The sequence below is a fragment of the Perognathus longimembris genome, chromosome 14 (genome assembly GCF_023159225.1).
Source record: "Perognathus longimembris pacificus isolate PPM17 chromosome 14, ASM2315922v1, whole genome shotgun sequence".
NCBI lineage: Eukaryota > Metazoa > Chordata > Mammalia > Rodentia > Heteromyidae > Perognathus > Perognathus longimembris.
This window is the reverse complement of record NC_063174.1, coordinates 39,003,604-39,028,790: the sequence shown is the minus strand read 5'-3', so window position 1 is coordinate 39,028,790 and position 25,187 is coordinate 39,003,604. Positions and strand designations below refer to the sequence as shown.

Here is a 25,187-nt window from a genome sequence, read left to right as displayed (position 1 = left end):
ACTGCAGCAGGTACAAGGATGGAAAAACTAGAGGTGGTATGTGTGAGAATGAACGTGAGTGTAGGATGAACCTTGAATTTAACTCTGTCCAGTCCATAGTCTCCTTCTCCTACCCCATGAAATTTTCTGTGAGTGGAAGTGTGACACTGTATTCTGTAAAAAAAGGCTGGCTGCCAACCTTGCTCAAAACCTGCACTGGAAGCCAGAAAAAGCTGCTAAGATCATGCCAGAGAAGGAAGGGATCAGTTTCACATGTGTCGTTTCCATCTCAACAGTATCAAAACATATGGGATTAAAAACATTTTGTCAAGAGCAGAAAAGCAGATCAGAATATGCTCAGGTTTTCTGTGTCGGGGGTGGTAGGGTATGAGTGGGGAGTGACAGATGGCTTCAATAATAAGGCACAATGAAGTGACTAGAACAAAGCATTTCTTAAGACCTGAGAAGTACATTTCTCTTCCTTAACTTTATTTAGTCTTAGCTGAATAAACATCTGTTTTCTTCTAGGCTGGTGTTATGTCATTAAAACAGGACAAAACCAGGAGACTAGAAATGATTTAAAAACATGGGTCTCTGCCTTAAAGTTTGTTTCAGCCTTGAAACTTACATATGTTTATCCCCTATTGATGGCAGTGCATGTATGTAGACACAAGATAAAGGTAAGGGAAAAAATAAAATAGTCTAAATTCAAGTCCTCAAAGTTTCAAGTACACTGGTACCAATTCCCCGAAGCTGCTGTGCTGGAACTTAATCTTGTCTCATGGCAACGTTTTTATTGTATCACTTAGTGTTAGGGTATCACTGCAGAACACCACCACACACAGCAGGCTGTGCACCAGAAATCCAAATGAGTGTTCAGTAATGCAAATTGTTTCCCATCTAGCTGTTTCATACTGCTAAGATGTCTTCTTAGCTGACAGCTTAATGGTACCATGGAAGAATTAAGAAGAAATGCACATAAGAGGAGGAAGGAGCTCCTAACCAAGCTACAGATATAGACTAAACAATAATCCTTTCTTCTCACTTTGTATGTAGGTTTTGGTTTTAACTTGACATTAAGAATGCCTAAGAAGGGCTGGGAATATGGCCTAGTGGCAAGAGTGCTTGTCTCGTATACATGAAGCCCTGGGTTCAATTCCCCAGCACCACATATATATAGAAAAGGCCAGAAGTGGCACTGTGGCTCAAGTGGCAGAGTGTTAGCCTTGAGCAAAAAGAAGCCAGGGACAGTGCTCAGGCCCTGAGTCCAAGCCCCAAGACTGGCAAAAAAAACAAAAACAAAAACAAAAACAAAGAATGCCTAAGAATCTCTTTAGGTCCTAAGCCAAAAAATTAACAGACAAACAGGAACAATGTTACTTAGGATACAAGTTTATTAAGGCTAGTCTTTTTTCTTGTTTATCTTCATATGTTTCTTGTGTCCTTTCTGTTTTTAAATTCTGGGTCATGCAGAATTGCTTGACTTTGTCTCAGGTCTTAATTTGTTACTTTTCAGTATACATAGTCTGGCAGTGATTTAATGCTAATGCATTTATTATTAACCAAGGCTGCTTTATAAAATGATTAGCACACACTAGTTGTATAAGGAGGGTTTCATTGTGACATTTTGATATACAGTATACCCTATCAAATTCACACCTTCTGTCATTCTCCCCCACACTTCTCCCTCTTAAAACAATTTCAACAGGGGTCACTTTTCTATTCTCATACGTGCAAATAAACCACATGGACCATATTGAGCCACACAATACTTTGATGACATTATCAAGAGGTGGTCAAAATCACTTTTTCACAAATACATCAGATTTTCTTAGAAAGTACTGCTTACCTATTGGGTCAGCAATGCTATCCTCACTTCTTTGCCAGCTGGGTGTGGATTTTCCACTGCCCCCAAGGTCTGACTGTGTGTTCTGCCTGTCCATGGAAGCTGGTGATCTGCGGCTCACTCCAAACCTGTGGCGATTCCCCAAACAAAGGCTGTTAGAGATAGCACCAGATACCTCTCCCAGGGAGGGAAGGGAGTCCTGTGTATAATGAGCTTAAATTAAGGACTGGTACTACTAGTTTCTGCTTATATGTCTGTACATGTAGACAGGTCCTTATGAATGGGTGTGGAAATGTGTTTACTGTGGTCAATATACATTGCTCTGCTCAGAAGGTATTCATGCCTTTAAAAAAAGGGCAGAAGCCATTAGAATTGAGCTAACCTAAGACATGGAGAGTAAGAAAGCAAATCTAGCCCTCAAGTAGGCAAGCTCAGATTCATTCACAGCTAAAGGGAAAATTTCACAGTCTAAATGTCCCCTGTATATATCTTTCAAATGGTACATTTTGGGGATTAGATTCTGCCAACTCAGAACTTTACTAAAAATATTTTCTGAGCATTTACTTGCTCTATGGTTGGAATGACAAAGATCAAGATTGCTATCGCTTATATTACATGGAAATCACTTTTAAAGTATATAAATTTTAAATTGCCTTTGGGAATGACAATTTGGAAGCAAGCAAGCTGGGATGTATAAGGCAAATGATTATTTCTGAGAAGAAATGTAGCTATTTAGTGAGGCAGTTTTATTTTCCCCTAGGTAAAATAATAATATATGCTTGATTAAAGTATATGGCTTAATCATCAATCAGCAAAAACTGAGCCTACAAAAAGGGCCAAAGTGTACATTCAAGTGTTGATGTGTAAACTTACTAATTTCTGTGATCACCAGTGAACTTCTAAGCAATCTACATAATAAAGACTGAGTAGAGTCTATGTCAATCAAATCAGCACATGATGGGTATTGTATGTACTTGTTATAGAGTAGAAATCCCATGGCTGAGACAAGTGGTATAATGGAAAGAGCAGGAGATTTGGAGTAAGAAGACTTAGAGCTGACTTCCAACTGTCACTTAATGTGAGTGAATAAAGTCACTTAACCTTTGCCTCATGTTTTGAATGTGCGCAACCTGGAAGAAAAATCTACACAAAGGATCTGTGAAAGTAGAGAGAGCTACAAGAATATTTGCTTTAGTAAAACATATCATCTCTCAAGTTGCTTGACTAATACATTCATTTACAGGACCATTCATTCACAGTCCCACTAGCCAAAGTTGCCTCACGTATGAACATTTTTCAGAGAAAAATTTTAGGAGAAAAAGGAAATGTGTTTTGTGTGTAAAACTCACAACTATTTTTCTGTTTGTTTTGCTATCTCCTCCCTAAGAGAATATCCTCAAACTGACCCTTGTGATCTTCTGAATCTATACTAAATTAGGACTTCTTGAAAAAAGTGCAAAGAGTCAAGTTAGCTTTTTTTTTTTTTGCAGCAACAGTAGAAACTAAAGATGGTAATCTGAATCTCTGAATCTAAAGTGGAACATTTTTCTAGGTATCTGCTTTTAAATAAATGGTAAGTCTGTCTTTCAACTTTGCCTTGAAAAACATTTCCACCCGGTGAACTTCTTAATTTCAGTTCCTGCACACATATCTTTAGTGTGTGCCAAAGTATTATTGATATAACATCTTGTCCTTGAAATTTTACACAGTTCTTCAATTTGAAGAGCTTGAGCATGCCTCTGTTCACAAGTTAGATCTGAAGGAGTTTTAAAGCAATCATGTGGTTGACACGTGAGACGTTCACAAGTCCATCTGCTCCTTTCTAGGATGGGCTGATGTCTTCCTCATAATGGTTCTCAATCTACCTTCCATTCCCATCCCAAGGTGTACAGGTATCTTTTCTCATTCAAATAGGCACTACTACTAGTTTACTACTAAATTACACCTCTCAACTAAAGACCTAATATCCTGGAAGCAGGGAATAGACAGACAACTGTCACACAGATGCAGGTGCTGATGCCACTGAAGCGGAAGACATCAACACAGCATGTCATCTTTATGAGCCCTGGTCTCCTGTGCTAATGATATACACAAAAACTGTTGAGAATCTTGGGAGAAAATACCAAATAACAATTTTCTTGTAAAAGATTTACCTCAGGGGGAAAAGACATGTTGGGAAAACCCTCAATACCTCCAGGGGTAGAAATTTAGCTATTAAATATTCAACAGAACCAGACATTGGTGTCCACTCCCGTAATCCCAGCTACTCAGGAGGCTGAGATCTTTAGATCTCAGGTCAAAGCCAGACCACATAGAAAAGTTCATGAGACGGGCATCTCCAAACCAGCAAAAAGCCAAAAGTGAAGCTGTGACTCAAGTGGTAGAATACCAGCCTTCAGCAAAAAAGCTAAGGGAGCTGGGTGCCAATGGCTCATACTGGTAATTCTAGCTACTAGGAGCTGAGATCTGAGGATTAAGTTCCAAACCCAGCCCAGGCAGGAAAGCCCTTGAGACTCTTACCTCCAACTGACCACCAAAAAGCTCAAAGTGGAGCTCTGGCTCAAGTGGTAGAGCACTATCCATATACAAAAATAGCTCAGAGACAGCTCCTAGACCCTGAGTTCAAACTCTAGTATTGACACAATAAGTAAATAAATAAATATAATGGAACAATCATCACCTTGTTAACAAAACTTGAACACAGATATTAAAATCATGCTTTTAATGTCAAAATTTGAATAAGGATATTCAAGGGACATATAAAACTATCAGCCCAGCAGCTGTGGGCAGCTCAGGAGAAGCTTAAAAACCTGTGTGTTTGTCCAGTCGTGTACTGAACAATTTCCTGGATCTTACATGATCCAAGGGTTGGACAGTCCCCAGCTCGGAAAATTTAAAGAATATCCTAGTCAAAAGAAAACTTTTACTTTTTTGCTTGCTCATTTATATTTCAGTGCTGTACTAATGCTGAAGTTGCAGTGACTCTCAATTTTTAAGGCAAATCAGGCAATTCAAAGTCTAATTAAAACAAGAAATAATTAGTTGAGCTTGTGGTGTGGTACAATAAATATGTAATTCATAAACCTTTTGCAGGGACTCATGAATAAAGGCTACAGTTATTTTCTAATTGTCACTGAAGCAATTAAAATAAGAAATATGCATTTCAGATAGGCTATTGAGGGAGTCCTGGGGGAGAAAGTGGGGCACAGAAGCCATATTTTATAGTGGTTTTACTACCTGCTTTCTGCTAACATAAACATTTAACAACAATAACAAAATTAGACTTAATGGTTGTAAGAACTGGCAAAATATCCATTATAAGGTATTATTAGAAAGTATGCTATTTTGAGTCAGGGTGAAATCTCAAAAAAGTATCCAAATCAAGTATCCATTTATTTAAAAATACATTTGGAGAAAATGTAGAAAAGAAATACCAGTTTTTATAAATATCTCTAGTTTGATTTTCAGGTTCTTTTTTGAATTGTCCAGGGAGAGAAGGCCCAGCAGGAAGTTTTTGATGCTTTGTTTTTTTTTACTCTTCCCCTGAGCAAAAGTGGCTGGTTTGTGCTATGTAGGGCTATGCTACTAATTACTTCCTTTCCCAGCTTCAGATAGTCCAATCTTTCTACCATTCTAGTTGCCGTAGAATCATGAATACTGTGCTTGGGATTGAACCCAGGGCATTATACATACTACGCAATCATGTCACCAATGAGCTATTTACTACAGGGTACACACAAACACAGCTCATTTTATAAGTTCCATCTGGAATCAAATAGCTACTTTTGTGCATTTAGCACTTTCAATGTGAATAAAAAACAAACGGCATAGTAGTCTATTTTTTTTTTTAAGGTGGTACTGCGGATTGAACTAGGCTGGCATACTACTACTTGAGCCACAACCCCAATCCTTTTTGCCTTAGTTATTTGGGGGGTGGGGGGATAGAGTGTCTAGTAGTGTTTACCTGGGCTGGCCTGGACCATGTTCTTCCTATTTATGTTTCATACACACACAGCTAAGATAACAGGCATGTGCCTGTTGGTTGAGACGGGGAGTCTCCTGAATTTTCTGCCTCAAACCACAATCTTCCTAATCTCTGCCTCCAGAGTAACCTGGATCACAGGCATGAGCCACTACACTCGGCCAAGTGTCTTAAGAGTGTGAGACAGATAACTTTAATCTGTGGATGTGGTTGTCATTATCCCTGCATTAATAGCAATATAATTTCCAGTAGTCTGCTGAGTTCACTTTGGAGGATACATTAAGAAGTGACAAAACCCTTCCTGTGATATTAATCCATAATGCAACAGAAGGGGCTGGGGATATAGCCTAGTGGCAAGAGTGCCTGCCTCGGATACACGAGGCCCTAGGTTCGATTCCCCAGCACCACATATACAGAAAACGGCCAGAAGCGGCGCTGTGGCTCAAGTGGCAGAGTGCTAGCCTTGAGCGGGAAGAAGCCAGGGACAGTGCTCAGGCCCTGAGTCCAAGGCCCAGGACTGGCCAAAAAAAAAAAAAAAAAAAAACATAATGCAACAGAAGAAGGAATGTGATTTGGTTACTTTGCCACTAAGGCCAATGTAGAGACTGATGGATGATAAAACCAGAAAATGATAAAATTTCCTAAGAAGTGGTTTGAATAAATCATTAAAGTGTTTTTCTACCTACATTTCTCCTGTTGTCTGTAAATTGACCAGCCTTGGCTAAGTCAATGTATTTTACACGTCTAAACGCACATGAAAGACAGTCACATCAACTAGAATCGTGTACAGTAGGGGAAAATAACATGCTTACCCTTCAGGCATGGATTTCTGTCTGTAGGTGCTGCCCCCAGAGCCTGGCTCGCTGGATGAAGACAGGTTGCTAGGGGAGTTACGACACTGAGATCTTGCTAAAGCCATGGATGAGACAGTCACATAGATGTCCGAACCAGGAGACAGGCTGCATGTGCAAACCAAAAATATGAAGTCAACAATTTAAAAGGAAAACTCCCAGTGCGATGCATAATGGATAATATCATATAAATGTGACAAAGGCAGCAACTTCATGGAGATAGTGAAAATGAAGCCAGCTGGAAGCCTACAAAAGAAACCTTCCCACAAAACTCCCCAAGGGAACAGCTGGAAAACAGCCTTGAAAGGGGTGGGGGTCTGTCAAAAACAACGGGGGGAAAAGAACAAGAAAACATGTATGCTTCCAAAAGCTGCCAGAATTCAGTAGAATTACTTATGCAGCCTCCTAGTATGGCAGAGCAGAGCATAATTGAACCCAAGTGACATTAACACAGCAATTAATTCTGATTTCTCACAGAAATTTAGTCCTCCCAGAGTACATGACCACAGTGAGATGGCCAGTCTTTGTATGCTTCTTTGTCTTCCAATTTTACTGCGCAAAGTCTGGAATGAATATTCTGACTTTGCGATTTAGTATTTTAATTTTGGTTGATCGCAGCATCACCATACATAAGAACCTCCATGAATTTATTTAGATTTATATCACTTCATGGTAGAGAGGTGCTACAGCATGGACCTTTCACTCTACCCACTGGGTATAGAGGCAGAGGCTGAAGCTAGTGGAATGGACAAGTGGATTTTCTCCCTCTTATCTTCTCTATTCTAGAAGAGAGTGGGTGAATAGGGATATAAATGTGTCACTAGACATTGTGACCAGGTATTGACAAAAGTTGGTATTATTTTACTCTAAAATTGAATACTGGCACAAGGCTCTTGCATGAGGGCAGGTCAGTTCCATGTGATAACTGAGAAAGTGGGATTGAGTCACTCCTTCCAGGCTGTATTGCACCAGGCTTCTTGGTTAAGTCTACTGTACTCTATATTGAACTACTTGCTGCAGTTTCCTTTTCTTCACGACAGTGTGCAGCAGTTCCAGAGTGTTCTAAGGATGTTGTACCTCAAGCTATCTTATATTCTGGAAGCCTTGGGATAGAACCTGACTCACTAGAATGAGGCCATTTCCACTGTGAGCCTATGGACCTAAGCAGCAAGAAAGAAGTGGACTTGGGCACAGAAGGTGAAAGAAGGGATCAAAGAATAACCCTGAGAACCTATTCTAATAGAAACAGAACAAGAACACATTTTAAAAAGTATGTAACTCCCAAGTTCATCTATGTCCACAAGGTAAATCTGAGTTGAAAGCCTAAGTTCTCTCCAGCTGTCTCCTAGACATCTCTTCCCAAATATCCATTGGTAAAATAGTTAAAAAATACTTTTCCCCAAGGCCCTAATACTCTAAGCCTGCCCATCCTCTACTTGGTATCTCAAGCTAAACATCCTGAAGCCATTTTTAGGTTCCTCTTTCCTCAACTGCCAGAGTCAATGGCCTAATTACACTAATTAAACTACAGTTTACTGTGTTGGAACTATGTCTCAGGAAGGTGCTGGTCTTGAAAACACAAAGCCAAGATATCTGTTTTCCATCCTGATGGTCATCCTGAGTTCACTCCTCACTAGTCTAGACCAGTAAAATCCTTTGGTCTGCTGATTTTCAGCCTCACTCCACTATATCCTTCCAATAGTCCCTATCATTCTTCCACCACGTCATCTAAATGCTAGGAGCTTGTTCAAAGTTTCCCTTCAATAGGTTAGAGGACCTTCAAATCCACCTGCACCATACTTGCCTGACAGGGTGTTAATCTGACAGGTTCAGATGCATGCTCTCTCCTTTCTACTTACACAAAATCTTTTTTTTTCCAAAACCAACTAAAATATCATCTCTGAATTCATGAAACAGAACCTCCTCATATCCTGAAAGTCTGTTCTTTGCAGCACATCCTATAGAATGATAAGTTTTGTATGTGTGTATGTGTCTCCTCACTAGCTTCTGTCCCGAAAAGACAGGACTGAGTCTTATTTATCTCTATTTCTTGGTGTGCATAATGCATGTTTTTGGAATGAAGCAGCAAGCAGAAGGAGACAAAAGCCCACAGTAACATTACATATTCAGCTCCAGGGATCCTTAATCATTGTGGTCTATACAAGTTGAAAAAATAGATGTTTACCAATAATAAAGTGCTTAAACTTGTTAACTAAAAGCAATGATAATGTTAGTATGCTTTTATAAATGTAAGAAAACAGGGATGGAATTACAGATGGTAGGTAGAATTATGTCACAAAGTCATTAAACTTACAGTGTAAGCTTACTGACAATGCCTGCTCTAAATGGTTTGAAATAAGACAAACAAGATGACCTTGAAAGACCAATCTTTGGGAAATGTGACTAGGAAAAGTGTTTCTAGGCTCTTCCCATCATGAATACCAATCTTTCTCCCTGTAGCTAATGTCTAATTAATTCCATGTTGTTTTTTTTTGTTTTTTTGTTCAGTCCTGGGCCTTGGACTCAGTGCCTGAGCACTGTCCCTGGCTTCCTTTTGCTCAAGGCTAGCACTCTGCCACTTGAGCCACAGCGCCACTTCTGGCTGTTTTCTATATATGTGGTGCTGGGGAATTGAACCCAGGGCTTTATGTATACGAGGCAAGCACTCTTGCCACTAGGCCATATCCCCAGCCCTAATTCCATGTTTTTTCATGTCATAGATACAGTATGAAAGCTTGATTTTCACAGATGTCTGTGAGATACTTGCTTTTTTATTCTACCACTAATTAGAGTAAGAGTTGCTCCCACACTGTATTTGCTGCTTTCAACATCACCCACCCTAGTATTGTTACACAGTCTGAGAAGGGCTAAGTCTTCCACATGGACTCCGGTGAAGATCCAGGGAGGAACCAGGGGGGCTCTGGGTAGGGCAGCTATAGTGAGTCAGGGATCAATGGAACACTAGCTCATCTCTATTTAGGGGTAATGAGTTTTGATAGGAGAAAAATCACAGCATTTATGTGGGTATCATAAAATGATGCCTCTAATATTCTTGTTAAATAAGCAAACTCCCAAATCTTCTCACAACTTGTTCTAAAGTAATTGGAAAGGATCTGGATTGGAGTAGGAAGGTGAGGAATAACCTACAAAAAAGAAAAGAACAAGCAAAAACCTCCTGCATAAACGAAAGTCTAAGGATTAAGAGATGGCATAAGTCCAAATAGAGCAAAGACACCATTCTCCTTTCTGACTTAAGAGTTTGGCTTTTACATGTACCTAGCATAAACTTCACATGCAGTTTCATTTTGTAAGTGCTTAAAACTTTTCACTTCCAAGTGGAAGCAATATTTCAGAGAAACGGGGTAGGGGTGGGGATGGGGGCAGAATGGGAATTCACCTGGGGGCCAAGGTAGTATTTGGCCTGGCCTGGTAAATTTTCCCTATTTCTCCTGGGTAGACAAATGCTTATGCTTCAGTAAGGAAGTAACAATAGGATTCCTTGGGAAAGTCAAGATGTAACTTTGTTTTTAGGGCTTGCTTTTCTTAACCTGTTCTCCAAAACGTACATTAAGCTAAAATATCTCATGCTAGTTTCAACTCTCAGTTCATTTATTTGGCAAATGTATCAGAAAATTCTATTTGGTTACTGGAGTTGTCCCAAATGAAAAAAAAAATAGCATTTTGAGAAGGCCAGCATTCATTCCCCATCCCTCTTCAGAATTTGTATAACTCAATAGTAGCTTTGTTCTCTGACTGTTCACACACAGAGAACACACATAGAGCAACCGATGGAATGACATCCAAATGTTTTTATGGCTCCAGATGCAAGTACACCAGGCAAAGAAAAACTGAAATTAGTCCTTATTCTTGTGACCTGTGACTTTGCTATTCTTTCCAAATACTCTGATGTTGATGCCATAACCTAAATATCTGAGAGCAGACCTACTCAGAGAGGAGATGCCACTGCCTGGGTCCTGGTAATCCACTTCCGTCAAGTGTCTGATGGCATTTATTGCTGGAACTTGGCCTGCATGCTGGAAAAAGTGTGCTGGGAAAGGAGAACAGCCTCCTTCAACTGGCTTCCAGCTTGATGACCTCCTCGACCTGTCTACTCTGCCCCCACCCTGCAACTAGGAACCAAGAGTTGCTAGATCAAGTGAATTACAGCAAAGTCACTAGCTTTTCTTCTGAGGCAAATCCAGATAGTTCTGCTTTAAAGGTCCTCAAAAATCTGATGCTAGTGACCAAATAGATTTGGAGAATGAATATTAACAACTCAGTTACTGTGAGATCTTTGAACTCTAGAGTATAAGCAACAATGTGTTTACAGAACATTCAGGTACTTGCCAGAAAGGAATTCTCTAAATGTTTTAGCATTGATTTCAGAAGTCTCTTTTCCCTACATTTAAACTTCTTCTTAGTTAAGAAATAGACAAATGTAGTTGCATGCTGGTAATGCTCATACCTGCAGTCCTGGCTATTTTGAAGGTTGAGCACATAAGGCCCCACCCAGGTCAGCCCTGGAAAAAAAGTTCTAAGACCCTATTCTCAAAAATGACCAGCAAAATGGGGCTGTAGGATTGGCTCAAGTGGTAGAGCCCAAGTGTAGAAAGCACAAAGCTTTAAATTCAAATCCTAGTCTCACCAAAAAGAAAATACAATTTAAAAAGAAATGAATATATTTGAGCCAGTACTGGTGGTTCCTGCCTAGAATCCTAGTTGCTTGATTGAAGTTGGGAGGAATGTGGTTGTAGGCCAGCTCAGGCATGAAAGTCTTTAAGATTCAGACATAGTGTCATGTACCTGTCATCCCATACCATACTGAGATTGGGAGGACTATAGTTTCAGGCCATCCAGGACAGAAAAATCAGATAAATTTCATTTCCATAGAGGAAAGATAGACATGGTCTCAGGATATGCCTGTGATTCCAGCAAACACAGGGATTCTAAAATAGACAGGTTAAAGTCCTGGCATGCACCTGGGCAGGAAGCAAGATACGACCCTAAATAACGAGTGAAAACCAGGGCTAGTGACATGGCTCAGCAGTAAACTATCAGTCTAGTAAGTATGAGACTCTGAGATAAACTTGCCCCTCTCCCAAAGAAAAGAAATAAATGTTTTGTTTTGCATGTTTAAACAATTAATGCTATACATTCCTTGGGGCTCTGTTTTTCTTCCCTTCATCCTGCCCTCCCCCGCCCCCGAAAGAATACATCAGTGCTTTGTCATGGTACTAAGGATGCAGCAAAGGGAAACTCCATGCTTGTGAGCACTAGCAGACAACACACCTGTATCTGGAGGGCTACACTCCATATTCAATTCATCTCACTGAACTGGAAATGAAGAATGGAAGGGGCTAGGCATGCAAGAAGATATGGTCCAAGATCAATATCAGTACTTCATTTTCCTAGAAGTGTTCTCATACCAGGACTAAAAAGAACTGTCAAAAAATACCCCAGATTTCTAATAAAATAATCCTTGCTCCTTCATTCCTCCCATGAATCACTGATCACAGAACTTTTGCAAGGTAAAAGATGCTTATTAAAGCTGATCACTCCAGACTATGACTGATTAGAAATTATTAGATCACTCCAGACTATGACTGATTAGAAATTATTAATCTATCAGTGAGGGATTATTGGTGTACAAGTAATTATGTGTAACATCATTTCCTGAGTATTTAGGATTAATTATACTTCTATTTTCTGGGTTTTCTTCAAAGTAACAATACTGCTTAAATGAGTCCAAGGAGATAAGGCCCTCTGTAACCCATATACAAAGAGTCAAATCACAGTCTAAACAATCCAGAGGATTTCAAATAACATCCATGACTGACAAATTAGATACCTGAGTATGTAATTATGCACAGCATTTTGCCACAACTGAGCAATTAAAATGCTATTCACCCAGGGAATGGGACCAAGTTAAAATACTCTGCCCTCATCTGTGTGTATAAACTAGGCTTCTTTTGGAATTATACTTAGAAAAATTCTGACATGATTCAAGGTCAAATAATCTAAGTATTTTATCCAGAACACATCTGTACAAGTTGTGCTCAAATTGAAGCAACTCATCCCTCTGCCTTTCATGCCCTCCTATGTTCTCTGAAAATAGTTACCATAAGCTCCTGACCTTAAAATCTGCATTAGTTTTTAGGCAGGATCTGGAAATACTATTCTGATAAACTTCCTAATGCAAGGTCAATGTATGAAACAGAACTCTCTTGTACAGCTGGGATGATACCATGTTTTCTATACTGAGATAAATGGATTATTGCTGTAGTATTTTATAGCCCAGGATACATCACAAATGCCTCAAGATAAGAGTCATTTTTATATCTAAGGATGATTTTGAAGGACAAGAAATAACAATGTCTGCAGGCAGACCAGCTATTTAATTTGTGGGATTCAAGACACGATGAAAATGTGGGTCCCCTTGTTCAAACAATCTCAACATGACAGCAGAGTGCTCTGTTCCTGCTGAATGTGAGGACCTATACAACTGCATAGGTGTCAGGCTCACAAAGCTGGCCCCGACTGCAGTGAATGTAGCTAGACCCCCTTGGCAGGAAGCACATTTGTTCTTCATACATTTAGTGAGCTCCATTATATATGGTGGTAGATTTTACTCAGGGAACACATAGACTGAGATATGGGCTCTCCAGTCACACGAGCTGATTCTAATCTCAGCTCCATTATTAATTAGCTATGACCTTGAACAAATTATTTCATCTCTTAGAGGTTGGACATCCTTACCTTTGTTTATACCCATGTTTATAAAGAGGACAAATAACAACCAACTGATTATTCTGTTGTGAAGGTTAGTTGACAAAACCTAACACAAAGGACTGAACAGAGCTTGGCATAGAATAAGAACCCATAATAGTAACCTTTAATTTTTAAATAAAATGTACTGGTTATGAGAGAAATGCAACTAGAGTGCAGAGGGCCCTCAGGCAGGTTAGCAGTCAGATATAGTTGGGAAACTATGAAAAAGGGTGTTTTATGAAGGAAATACTCTTGAAATGGTTTTGGAGGAAGGCAAGAACATTTCTGAAGACAGGAGTAGGGGTACAGGAATGTGAGGTATCATGTCACCTTGCACAATGGCAATGTTAGGCTGGAGCACAGCACAGGTAGAGAACAATAGTATGATTGGAAGAACAAGAGAGTAAACCCTCATAAAGAAACAGAGGAAGTATATCTATAAGTAAAGGGAAGAAAGGCAAATTCCAAGGTGAAGCAGTGGTGTGGTCAGTGGTCCGAGCTTATCCTATACACCAGGGTAAATCGGCATAATAGGAAATGTCTCCTTTTTTTTTTTTTTAAGACAACTAGGCAGTATTCAGTCTTTTGGAAGGCAGGGGCTGGTACCTATACATACATTCAAGCAGAGGCACAGGTATGTTGCAAGTCAATTCCCATTGTCCCCTCTTTGTGTACTTATGTTTTGCTCTCTAAAACCACCCTGCAAATTCTAAAGAGGTGGGCAGAGATCAGATGCCCTGGGCCAGAAAAGCTGTGCCTTATTCTTATGCCCTCTTGTGATTCAGCAATCAGCTGAGAGCATTCAGGTGAAAAGAGCACTTCACCTTTGCTGGCCTACGACATTATGGCAACGATTGTTCCTGTGAGTCAAAAGGAAAGGAAAGCCACTTTATTTCAGAAATGTAATGATTGGCAGATAGCAAATGGACACTCTGTTGTTATCCTAAGTGATTTTCATCATAGGACACAGATCTTAGGCCATTTACAGTTCAGGAACATTATATCAAGAGACATGTTAGATCTGGCTTCTGGGAAGGACTTCAGTATATCTTGGTATGTTTGTAGGTGGGTGAGGGTTTATTTGGAAAAGGAGACAAATAAGATTAAAAGGAAATGTAGTATGTTCTATGAAAGAAGAAGGCATCTGGTGTTGTCAAATTCACAGTAAAACAACGGAGATAGAGATGGAATGAGTGTTTTAGAGAAATTAAAAGCGACATCCAAAAGGCTCACAGGAGTTGAGCTATGGGGAGAGAAGCAGAAGGTGGGCTGGGCAAAGCAGAACCATTCACATTAGAGAGCACGGCCCTCTCAGAGACCAGTCATCTATACATCAGCTAGACACTGGGGTTTGCGTGGAGGTGTGGTAGCAACAAGGAACAGGAAAAGTTAAGGCCAAGCAAGCTTACTTGCAGGTCTCTTACCAACCATGCTCAAGAACTGGACTAGACTCTGAAGGTTATACAGAAAGATAGGGGGTTGAACCAAAATGCTTAGCCTGAGGAACACTTCCATTTCTGTTAGACCAGCAGGAGGCTGGTCAACATATTTTAAAGATTTTGGAGGGCTGGGAATATGGCCTAGTGGCAAGAGTGCTTGCCTCCTACACATGAAGCTCTCAGTTCGATTCCCCAGCACCACATATATGGAAAACGGCCAGAAGGGGCGCTGTGGCTCAGGTGGCAGAGTGCTAGTCTTAAGCAGGAAGAAGCCAGGGATGGTGCTCAGGCCCTGAGTCCAAGGCCCAGGACTGGCCAAAAAAAAAAGATTTTGGAAATACTTTATGCAACCCCTTCCACCCTAGCACAAAACAAGTGTTCTTGAGGCAATAACAAGAAAGAAGCTTAAAAATAGGAAAAATAGGAGTCAGGATTCCATAGGTCATTGGGTGTAGGGAGAAGAACATAGGGAAAGGTCAAAGCATAGGTTTGCTTTGGATATTCAAGAAGATGGTAATGCCATTCACTGACAAGCATTTCACACAAGAAGAGGTAAGAGTTTAACTCACTTTTGATTTGTGAATAATGAGACACTATGTGACATTCAGTAGTCAGGCCCATGAACGTGAAAAGTGCAAAAGATGCCAAAGCTAACTAGTTAGAACTGGGATCTAGGACACATCTATAAGCTCAGCACTGGAGGCTGATGACGGAGGAACACAAGTTGTAGATCACCCTGGGCTATATACAGTAAGATGCAAAAAGGACTATATTTAAGATGGCTGAGATTACCAAAGTGGATGACCATCTAGAGATATTACATAGTATAGAATTTGAAGAAAAATAAGGAAACTATCATGGAGAACAAAAACTTTCATAGTAATGAAATAGGTACAAAGAGCTGATGATAAAAATAAAACAGGAATAAAGTCTGGGAAAACAATATATCCATTAGCTTCATGTTACTGCTATGCAAGACTCCAGAGAGGATGTCTAAGAAGAAAAAGAGGTCTACTTGGCTCACAGTTCTGAAGGTTCAAATCAAAGACCAAATAGTTCTATTGGTCTGATCCTCTGGTAAATGCATGGCACAAAGGTGAATACTGAAGTGGGCATGCACATCTCAAGCCAGAAATCAACATGAAAGAAGGGACAGAAAGGACCCTAATATCCCCTTGCAAGGAACACCCCCCAAAACGTAAGAATCTCGCGATGGGCCTCCCCTCTTAAAAATTCATGGCATCTCCCAGCAGGATCACCCTCAGGACCAACTTTTACAGTTAGTCCTTTGGGGAACACTCACCCAAACTAGAGTAACAAGGAAACAGTTTGAAGAAAAAGGAAGTTGAAACCAGTATCAAAAGAGTTACAGATTGAACAACACCCAGTGCATTGGAAAATATGGAAATGAAAATGTACTTAGCCAGAGTAACCCCAGTAAAGCTTTCAATTCTATGACATGTGGATCTTCATGTCAAGTCCTACAACTGTGATCCAGGCAGACAGTGTTTGCTATACCAATGGTTTGATAAAAATCTAATGTCAAACACTATACTTGCTCTTCATACAAAGCCCCTCAAACGACTTGACTTTTTCAAGTATATTATTCCAGATCAGGGTTTTATTACCAATCCCATAAAGTTGGTGTGATTCCCATCCTACCTTGAAACTAAATAAACTGAAGGCCAATATCAACCACATCATCTATAGCTCGATCGATCGATCCATCCATCCATCCCCTCCTCTCTCTATTAAATATTATGCTAAAATACTATCAGAAATTCAATGAAATTCTGTCATCCAATGGTCATCTGAGGACCAAAAAACTCTCATATTCAAACCACATAGAATTAAACTTGAGGTTCTGATGTGTCACAATCCATCTTGCTGAATAACTCCTGCTAAAATAAAAACTCAAATCTCAGTATGACATAAAAATCATGACCACTGTATTAAAGAAAAATAAGGTGGTCTACAAATTTAAAAGAAATGGTACTTAATGACTTTCAAATCTGAGCTTTTGCATACAATTATAGAAAAACTAGGTTTCTCAAAGCAGCAAATGAACATTTTCATTCAAAATGGACTATGCTAGACTTGGCCAGGGTGAACAAACCAGACAGGTTTCTACAGTCTGAGTAGAAGAGACTTGACAGTGCTGACAGCTTAAGCCTAAACATAGCTGGGTTTCTCAATACAACATTCTGGGGGGGAGAAAGATAAGTGGAATGAAACAACTGTGAGGGAAGATTCAAAGTATGGCAGACTCTTAGAGTTCATTTTGACTATTTATGACTCATCTGGAAATTCCATGTCATAGTTATGTGTATGTCCAGGTACAATGGCAACTGGCACCCAGGGGAAAACACCAAGTGAACGAGGCAAGTCCCAGCGCAGAGCTTCACATCCTCATCTCAGGAGAGACATTTTACTCCCAGTAACATTATAGAATAATGACTACATTTTCCATTTATATTTTAACCTCATTCCAGGAAGAAGATTATATTCCAGTATGAGCTTCACAAACCTGGAGAACCATGAAGCACTCAGGGAATAATTCTTTGTGAATTTCTACTCTATGACCCAATATTTGACTGTACCTTCTTTATTAGACTTTGAAGTTAAACTCAAAAAAGGAAATTGCATATTACTAAAATCTAGGAATGTTAAAGTAGAAAACAAGACTATCTGATTGCCATGTACTTCAATCTGATGAAGAGCCAAATGACTCCTAACAGCCTGAAAATGTAGGGCTAAGATTTCAAAAGCCATGTCCAAGTCCTCCATCCTATGATCAATCTGAAATCGAAACCTAAGATATACAAAGACAAACTACAAAGCCTGAGGAGGTGTTAAGCAGCATGAAATGTCCCCCACAAACCAATGCTGCCTCACTCTGCCTGTTCTATCCCACAGCTCAGAGGCACAGGGCTCCTCCTGTTTTCAGGTGAGCAATGAGATGCTCTTTCCCCTGGAGCCCCACGAGGTATTTGACTTAATAAAAATAAATAAATAAAGGAGTCCTGTGATAAGCTCCTAGAATTGCAAGACAATTAGCCACAAGAAATATTTTCACTTCTGGAAGGCAGTTTCCTGAACTTTTGTTCAGCAACGAGCTTTAGCTTCTGTTGTAGAAATTAAATTCAACAGAGAATCAAAACACATGCCATAATTTTATCATATGGAATACTGTGAAGGCAAATGCATCAATTAGTTTCACCTCTGAAAGCCCCTTGATGGTTCTACAGAGGAAAAAAGGTCCCTCTCTAAACAATAGTTTCCTAGGTTCGTATTTTAAATTGTAGACCAAATCATGAATTATAGCTAACAAACCTTGGAAGAAACCAAGCTTGGAATATATAAGACAAAGACTTTATTCAGAGATTTCTTGGATGCATTTCCTCCTCAAAAAACAATGAAAGCAAGGGGACCAGATAGGAATGGGCTACTTGGGAGTGGACTCTTTTTTTGAGATAAACAGCAAAGACTGTAAATAAATTTCCAGGAGTAAATCAGGAATTTTAGGAAGACAACTTTTGTGTGTGCATTTGTTTTGGCAAATTATTTCTAGGTGCACCTTATTATTTTGAAATGGGTTATATGATGGTGTTTCATACAATAGCACAGAAGCCAGACTATAATATAAGAATTCATAGTATGCTTTTTCTGCTTCCTGCTTTGTGCTTTGCAGTAGACCAAAGACTACTTATGCATATCTGGGAACATTTTCCTTGGCATCCCATTCTTGCTGAACCAGATTCTGTTGCTCAGATGAGTAAGGATCATGTCCTGGGTTCCACAGGGATTCTCTTCTACCCAACCTAATTCCTGGAACACAGAATTCTCCTTAGCTTATAAGGGTTTCCACATAAATATCCTGAGATGTGACAAGTAAGAGGACAGGGCAGTGGGTAGAGAGAAAGAAGCTGGCTGCTCTTAGTAGGTGACTTGAAGATTTCTCAACTTAACTGGTTCCTTCATTAGCATTGAGTCAAAGAAACTAAATTTACAGAAAATGTCTTTAAAAAAAACTTTGATGGTCAATTGTTATTCACATTTTGAAAGCATGTATTCTAGTTTAATTTTAGGCTTAGACTCCAGTCTAGTTCAAGGTGCTGCATCTCACAGTTAATTTCAGATGAAAGTGCTGAGCATACTTTACAAGGGCCCTAGTAACCTTTTGTGAGGGAATATATTGTGACATTCAATTTAACACCAAACCTTGGTTCCTTACACTCTAGGATTCCTCCATCCTTCTCTCTTTTGCTTATGTAACTCAGGGTTGAGTGTTTTTGTGTTATCCTTGTATGACACCTTCTACTGGCTATTTTCTGCTTTCTAAATAATAAAAAATATGCTGTGCTGTTCCAGGTTTCCTTTCTCAGAATGATTTTTTCTTTAATAAAGAGAAACACAGATATTTAATTAAAGAAACACTATATTCAGATGCTCCTATCTTATCACTTGCCCCACAACAATGAAGTCTAGCAAAGATGATATTATTGTCACTGTTACCTCAAAGAGTCTGCTATACTCTAATCCATGTGGTGCTAAGCAACATGGTGGTGATCCGTTGGTAATCACATAGAAATTAAAGAGTAAAGCACAAATAAGTACTACCACATGAGTAAAGCACAAATAAGTACTACCACATGGGGCTGAATGTCCTGTTGGGTGTACATCTTCAGTTATCCTGATAGCTCTAGAAACTCTCCATGCTTGCTTTGAAAGCCACTCATGCATGCATCTTGTATTTATTCTTCATTTCTAGAAAAACATGGGAAGTCTTAAAACTAAAGTTTTCTAGACTTTTGAAGGTGTACTCACCGCCTCTCTAGTGGGCGTCCATCACTGGAGATGCTTCGAGGAATGTTGGCTGCTCGTTCTGGAGGAGGCATCTTCCCATCACCTTTCCCAGCATTCAGCCGTGAGGTCATGGGACTCTGAACCTGGGACGGGACTTGAGGTGAATGAGGCCCCTTGTTGGCATTTCGCTGCCATTTGTTATTATTTCGGAAGGGAAACTTGAACTCGTATGAAACACCATCATTCATTTTATATTCCATCACTGGCATGCGGTAGGTTTCTGAGCAACTCCTATAGGTTAGGCCAAGGGGGGCAGGGGAAGGAGGAACAGGAAAAGAAATAAGACACTCTGTCTTATTATTGGTAGAACCACAGATTTTCATCAACATTTGAATGAATCCCAAACTTCATCCTGTTTCTAACCCTTTTTCAATCTTAAGGTCATGTAATTATTTTCCTTAAAAAAAATCAGAATCCCAGAAAGTATTACACTAGTGTTTTCCTTTACTGAATCTTAACCTAGGAGCCTTAAATACTGAGACTCTAAAGAAGGTATAGTTGCTCGGTACCAGTGGCTCACACCTATGATCCTAGATACTCAGGAAACTTGAGCTCTGAGGATCATGGTTCAAAGCCAGCCCAGACAGGAAAGTCTGTGAGACTCTTATCTCCAATTAATCATCAGAAAACCGCAAGTGGTGCTATGGCTCAAGTGGTAGAGTGCTAGCCTTGAGCTGAAGAGCTCAAGAGCACCCAGGCCCAGAGTTCAAGCTCCACGGCCTACAAGAAAACAACAAAAATACAACAAAAATAAAAGAAAACAAAAAAAGAAGATATAGTTCTAAGTGTGCTAGGTAGGGTCCCAAGAATCAAGAAATTAAGGCAGGAGAAATCCTAAAATCCAAACACAGAGCTAAATTTAGCTTAGAAAGGGAAAAGACCCAATTATGGAAATATTACAATTATTAAATCCCCAGGGAACAAAGCATAATCTAAAATCAGATTTCTTTTTCCTTCAAAGAAACCTTTCAGGGTCAGGGTTGTCTCTAGGGAACAGCCTGAGTGAAATTAACATTAAATATGTTTTGTTTCTTTAGTCCCATTTTGTGTTACCACCTGAAACCTAACCCACAGGACATTTGGAACCTACCTTCCACTGCTTTATACCCACACAGTGAAGGGAGGTGCAATCAATTATTAACTTGACAGGTAAATGCTATTCCTACTAGAGTATTAACTCAAACTGTGCATTTGAAGTTCATCACTAAGTAGGAAAATCATTTCCTTTTGTAAAGGAGTTGTAAAGATTAGGTAACAGGTGGAAAAATTTGGAAAGAAGGGGTAAAAGCAACTGTGCAACAGCCCTTCAATGAGGTCCTTTAGAGATAATGCAGGCAAGAGTTAAAGACTTTGTATTTCATGGAATGAGAGCCAAAAGTCTAGGAGAAGGTACAAATGGTGACATAAATGTAATGATACACTCTATTTAACCCAATTGGCTTTCATGGCAAAGTACCCACTCCTGGCTTACTAGTCTCGTAAGGATCTATGAAACCTAAGAATGACTTAAGAAATGAAGAAGTGAACAGACAGTACAATGGAGAACAAAGAGAAGGTGGGTTGTAATGCGATGCATAAATATTAAATGAAAGGCTTTTCACTATCATCCAAAGTAAAATTTAGTGAAGAATGGTAACTGTAATAACAGGTAACTTTCAACAAGCCAGGCACTAATCTGCTGTATTTCAGCAACTGTAGGAAGGGGACACTTAATACCCTTATCCCTACTTTATAGGTGAAGAAATGGAGACATTAATTTGCCCAGTTAATACAGCCAAGAGGTATCAGGGCCAGAGTTTGAACCAACAGAATTAATGTACCTACAGGTCAATTCCAGTTTAGTCCCCAGTAGCACAGTCCCTAATGCTAACTTCTCAGGCATCCTTCACATCTACAGTGACTGTCATATCTCACTCAAGTTAACAGCCTATATCAGAAAGAAAAATTCAACAATTTTTAGAAACTAAGCTGAAGAGAGCTGTGGTCAGCAGGAATTGCTAAAAGTGACAAATGATAACCCTCTGAAATTATAAATTGAAAAGTCATTTCATCTCTTCATTTTAATTTTTCAGTTTTTCATTCATTCTCTTTTCATTGTTATTTCTCATCACTCTCTCCATTTTCCTTTAGCACTATGACACACAGAGAAATGAACCGAATATTGAACATAATAGCTCAACACCACTCCCAGGTCAGAAAAGCCTTATATTTTGAGTGCAGTTCTCTCCCTAGAAGCCATGTAATAACTAAGGATCTGGAGAAAGCATGCAAAACATCTTTCAACTCAAAGATTGAGATTTGAACCACATGAGTTCCAACAGCCCTTCTACCTCTAAAGCAGTATGTTTTCCCACTTTCAAAGGGAAAAAACACTTTGCAACCTTTTCTTATTTAGAAAGTAATTTGATTCTGAAATCCCCCGGAAAAAAGTAATTTGGTCTTTTTATGTAACTGTTTGTTTTTAGCTCTTGAATGGCCCTTGATTGCTTTCTTCAAGAACTGCTGGCTAGTGTCTCTGCAGAATAAAGGTTGTCTAACCCCTCGGCCTGTCCCCATTTCCCCCAACCTGCCTCACAATTCCACATAGAACATTTCAATTTATTTTCTTAGCTAGGCATTTTTCCTCTTGTCAAGTAAGACTTCTAAGACTCAGAGGTCATAGATACTGATGGTCACAGACTCTGGAGGTGGTGAGGAAAGCAGACATGTGGACACGATGGACAGAAGGCTATTCTGGCAGGCCCACTGAGACTGCTTTTAACTGCTATCTTTGCAGCTACTGCTGTTCAGTCTCTGGGCAGGTACTTCACCTTTCAGGACTCATTCTTCTCATCATTTTAAAGGAAACAAGCCTACTATGAAGACTTAAAGGCAAAAAGAAAATGTCCTTTAATAGCAGAGGCTCAGGAACTTGGCTCTTCTCCCTATCTCTTGTTAAAAAAAATTAGTTTGGAAACAATTCACAGAAGGGCATGATTGTTTTCCTAGAACTGGGACAAGAGCCCTATTTTACATTTGTTATTTAAGTGCTTTTTTGTTTCTGTTAAAACTGGATTTCATTTTTTTCTCCCCTAAAAGTATCTTTACAAAATGACTGACTGTCCCACAAACTAAGGGGTCTGTATGCCATCCCATCGCATTGGCTACCTGGGACCATGAGGGTCCTGGTGATGCCAGAACTGCGGGGCTGTAGGTAATGGGCAAGGCCAGAGAAGGCCTCCTTACAATGAAGCTGCCTAAAAGAATGGCTGACAAAGAGGAGAGTGACTAGTCAAAGAACAGAGTAATTAGTTGCTAGGAAAACAGCAGTGGGAGTGTGAAGTGCGGAGGAGAAGAAAAAAATGACAGAAAAGTGTTAGTGTGTTTTGTTGAAACTATAACAAGGTGTTAATACTTCAACTGTTCCCTTTGAAGTCATTTCTGAAGGGAATGGGGAGCAGAATTTCAGCTCTCCAAGGCATCCCTATACTATCCTCTCGTCCAGAGTCAGACAGTGGCTTCTTGAGAGAATTCACAGTGAAAAGGGTTGAGGCAGATCCATTATCCCTTCACCCAGCCTCCAGTCCCGGCACCTGCCAACATGTGGTAGCCTGAGGAGGCCAAGAAGAAGGCAGAGTACTTCATAGCAGTGCAGGGAGAGGCACAGATGCAGCTCACTTTTTCTTGGTGTATGGAAGCTGCCTGCACTAGGATGCAGGATCTGATTGTCCTCACAGAGGTCATGGCAGTAGCTTGTAATCAGCCAGGTGGTAATACTGGCCCCACGGGAATCAGCAATATTACAAGTCAAGGCAATCCATTCTCCTAACTGGCCTTTAAGGCAAGGGTCTATAAAGTATTAAGAATAGCAGATGTAAGTAACCTTCTTGTGTCTTACTTTCCCTTAAAACAGGAAGAGTAATAATTCTATTACCTCGGAGAACCGTTAGAAGGATTAAATGTTATAAGGATTAAATCTACAGTGCTTTTTTTCCAGAACCTGGTGCATTAAGAGTACAACACTCAGCAAATGTTACTTTTAAACACACCAATACAATAAATCTATGTAGTACATTGTTGAAGACAAACTGCTTTTCACTGTGGGTGCATCTATCAGGGCTGGGCTTTGTGAGCCATCTTCCCAGGAGTAACTATTCATGGTTTCAGTGTCAGGAAGGCTGTGTACCAGCAGCTACACCCTCACATTAACCTGACTCTTTTTGCTCCCCAACACAAACCTTGGAATAATGAAAAGAATTCTGAACAGGTAAGTTGGAGTCACAGGTCTATTGATTTCATTGTTGAGGAGACAGTCCTTACTCTAGTCTCTATAATTCTTAATTGTATGTAATTAAGAATGAGAATTCACAAGATGGGTTTACACCTATAATGGTACATGCCTATAACCTCAGCTTCTCAGGAGTTAAGAGGATGTAGACTTTAAGCCCCACCAGTGCAATATTATTGAGAACTTTTCACAAAAACCAAGCAACAAAAAACAAAGAAATGCAAAAAAGAACTTGAAGGCATGGCTTCAGGAGTAGAGAGTTTTTAACCTAGCAAGCTTTTAGCTCAGAGTTCAATACCCAAGGCTGAAAAAAAAAAAAAACACCCTAGAATTCTCAAAGCTTGGTTATTTTCTCTTGCCTAGAGACATCAAAGGACAGCATATGCATGTGGGACAGTTTCCAAGTATTCTTCAACCCCCAAATAACTGACAGAACAAAGTTCTTCATATATACTTTGGTTTCTTGAGAAATCCAGTCATCTAAAACATACTTTTTTAAAACTTCCAAACCAAGAAACTACACTGTATTTTAACATAGGTACATAACCTCTGGCTCACTTATGAGAAAAGAACTAGGAATCACTATGCCAAGCTAAGTTTGCTTGGAAAGGAAGAATATTTGGTTGTCATTGTTGCTTGATCTTTAAAAGACTCAAACCATAGTAGCTGATAGTAATCTACTATCCAATAATCATAAATTCATGGGCATCTAGGTACAAGACAAGTCATTTAGAGGGAAAAATAGGATAAAGATCTTTGTTTTATAAGGCCATGAATTATTTGCCAAAGCTTAAGAGAAATTCTTAGAAAATAATGGCTAAAAATAACAGATATTTCTTAAAGCCAGCAAAAATAGCATGTGCAAGTCCAAAGGGGAAAAGAGAGTTGATTAAATTTATTCCATCAGCAACCTCTCCTGAGGCAGAGAAATAATTTTTTTCACAGTGCTTCTGGCCTTGCAAAATTTGGACAGGCAGGCACTACTGGGTTCTCCCTTTGGAAGAAGGCTGGAGACCAAACTTCCAAGGCATCACGAGCAGGGGGCCCACCCCATGCAGATGCAGTCAGGAAAAAGCTTGTAGGTCATGTTCAGCTGCCTAGGCTCTCAGATAGCAGAATTCAAAATAACACTTTGAATTTTGGACAGTAACTGGGTACAAATAAGACATGAGGAGAGTGTGAACATCAT

At 39.6% G+C, this 25,187-nt stretch overlaps 1 protein-coding gene across 6 annotated transcripts in view; it reads right to left on the bottom strand.

Moving 5' to 3' along the window:
• The window catches only part of Sipa1l1 (signal induced proliferation associated 1 like 1), a 251,478-nt gene that overhangs the window by 34,089 nt on the left and 192,202 nt on the right, over positions 1–25,187 (bottom strand). For all 6 annotated transcript variants that reach the window (XM_048362391.1, XM_048362392.1, XM_048362397.1 and 3 more), the window contains 3 exons: positions 19,693–19,962; positions 6,620–6,766; positions 1,829–1,953 (listed from right to left, as the gene is read on the bottom strand). In XM_048362391.1, coding sequence (XP_048218348.1) covers positions 1,829–1,953; positions 6,620–6,766; positions 19,693–19,962 — 542 coding nt within the window. The remainder of the gene's footprint in view (positions 1–1,828; positions 1,954–6,619; positions 6,767–19,692; positions 19,963–25,187) is intronic.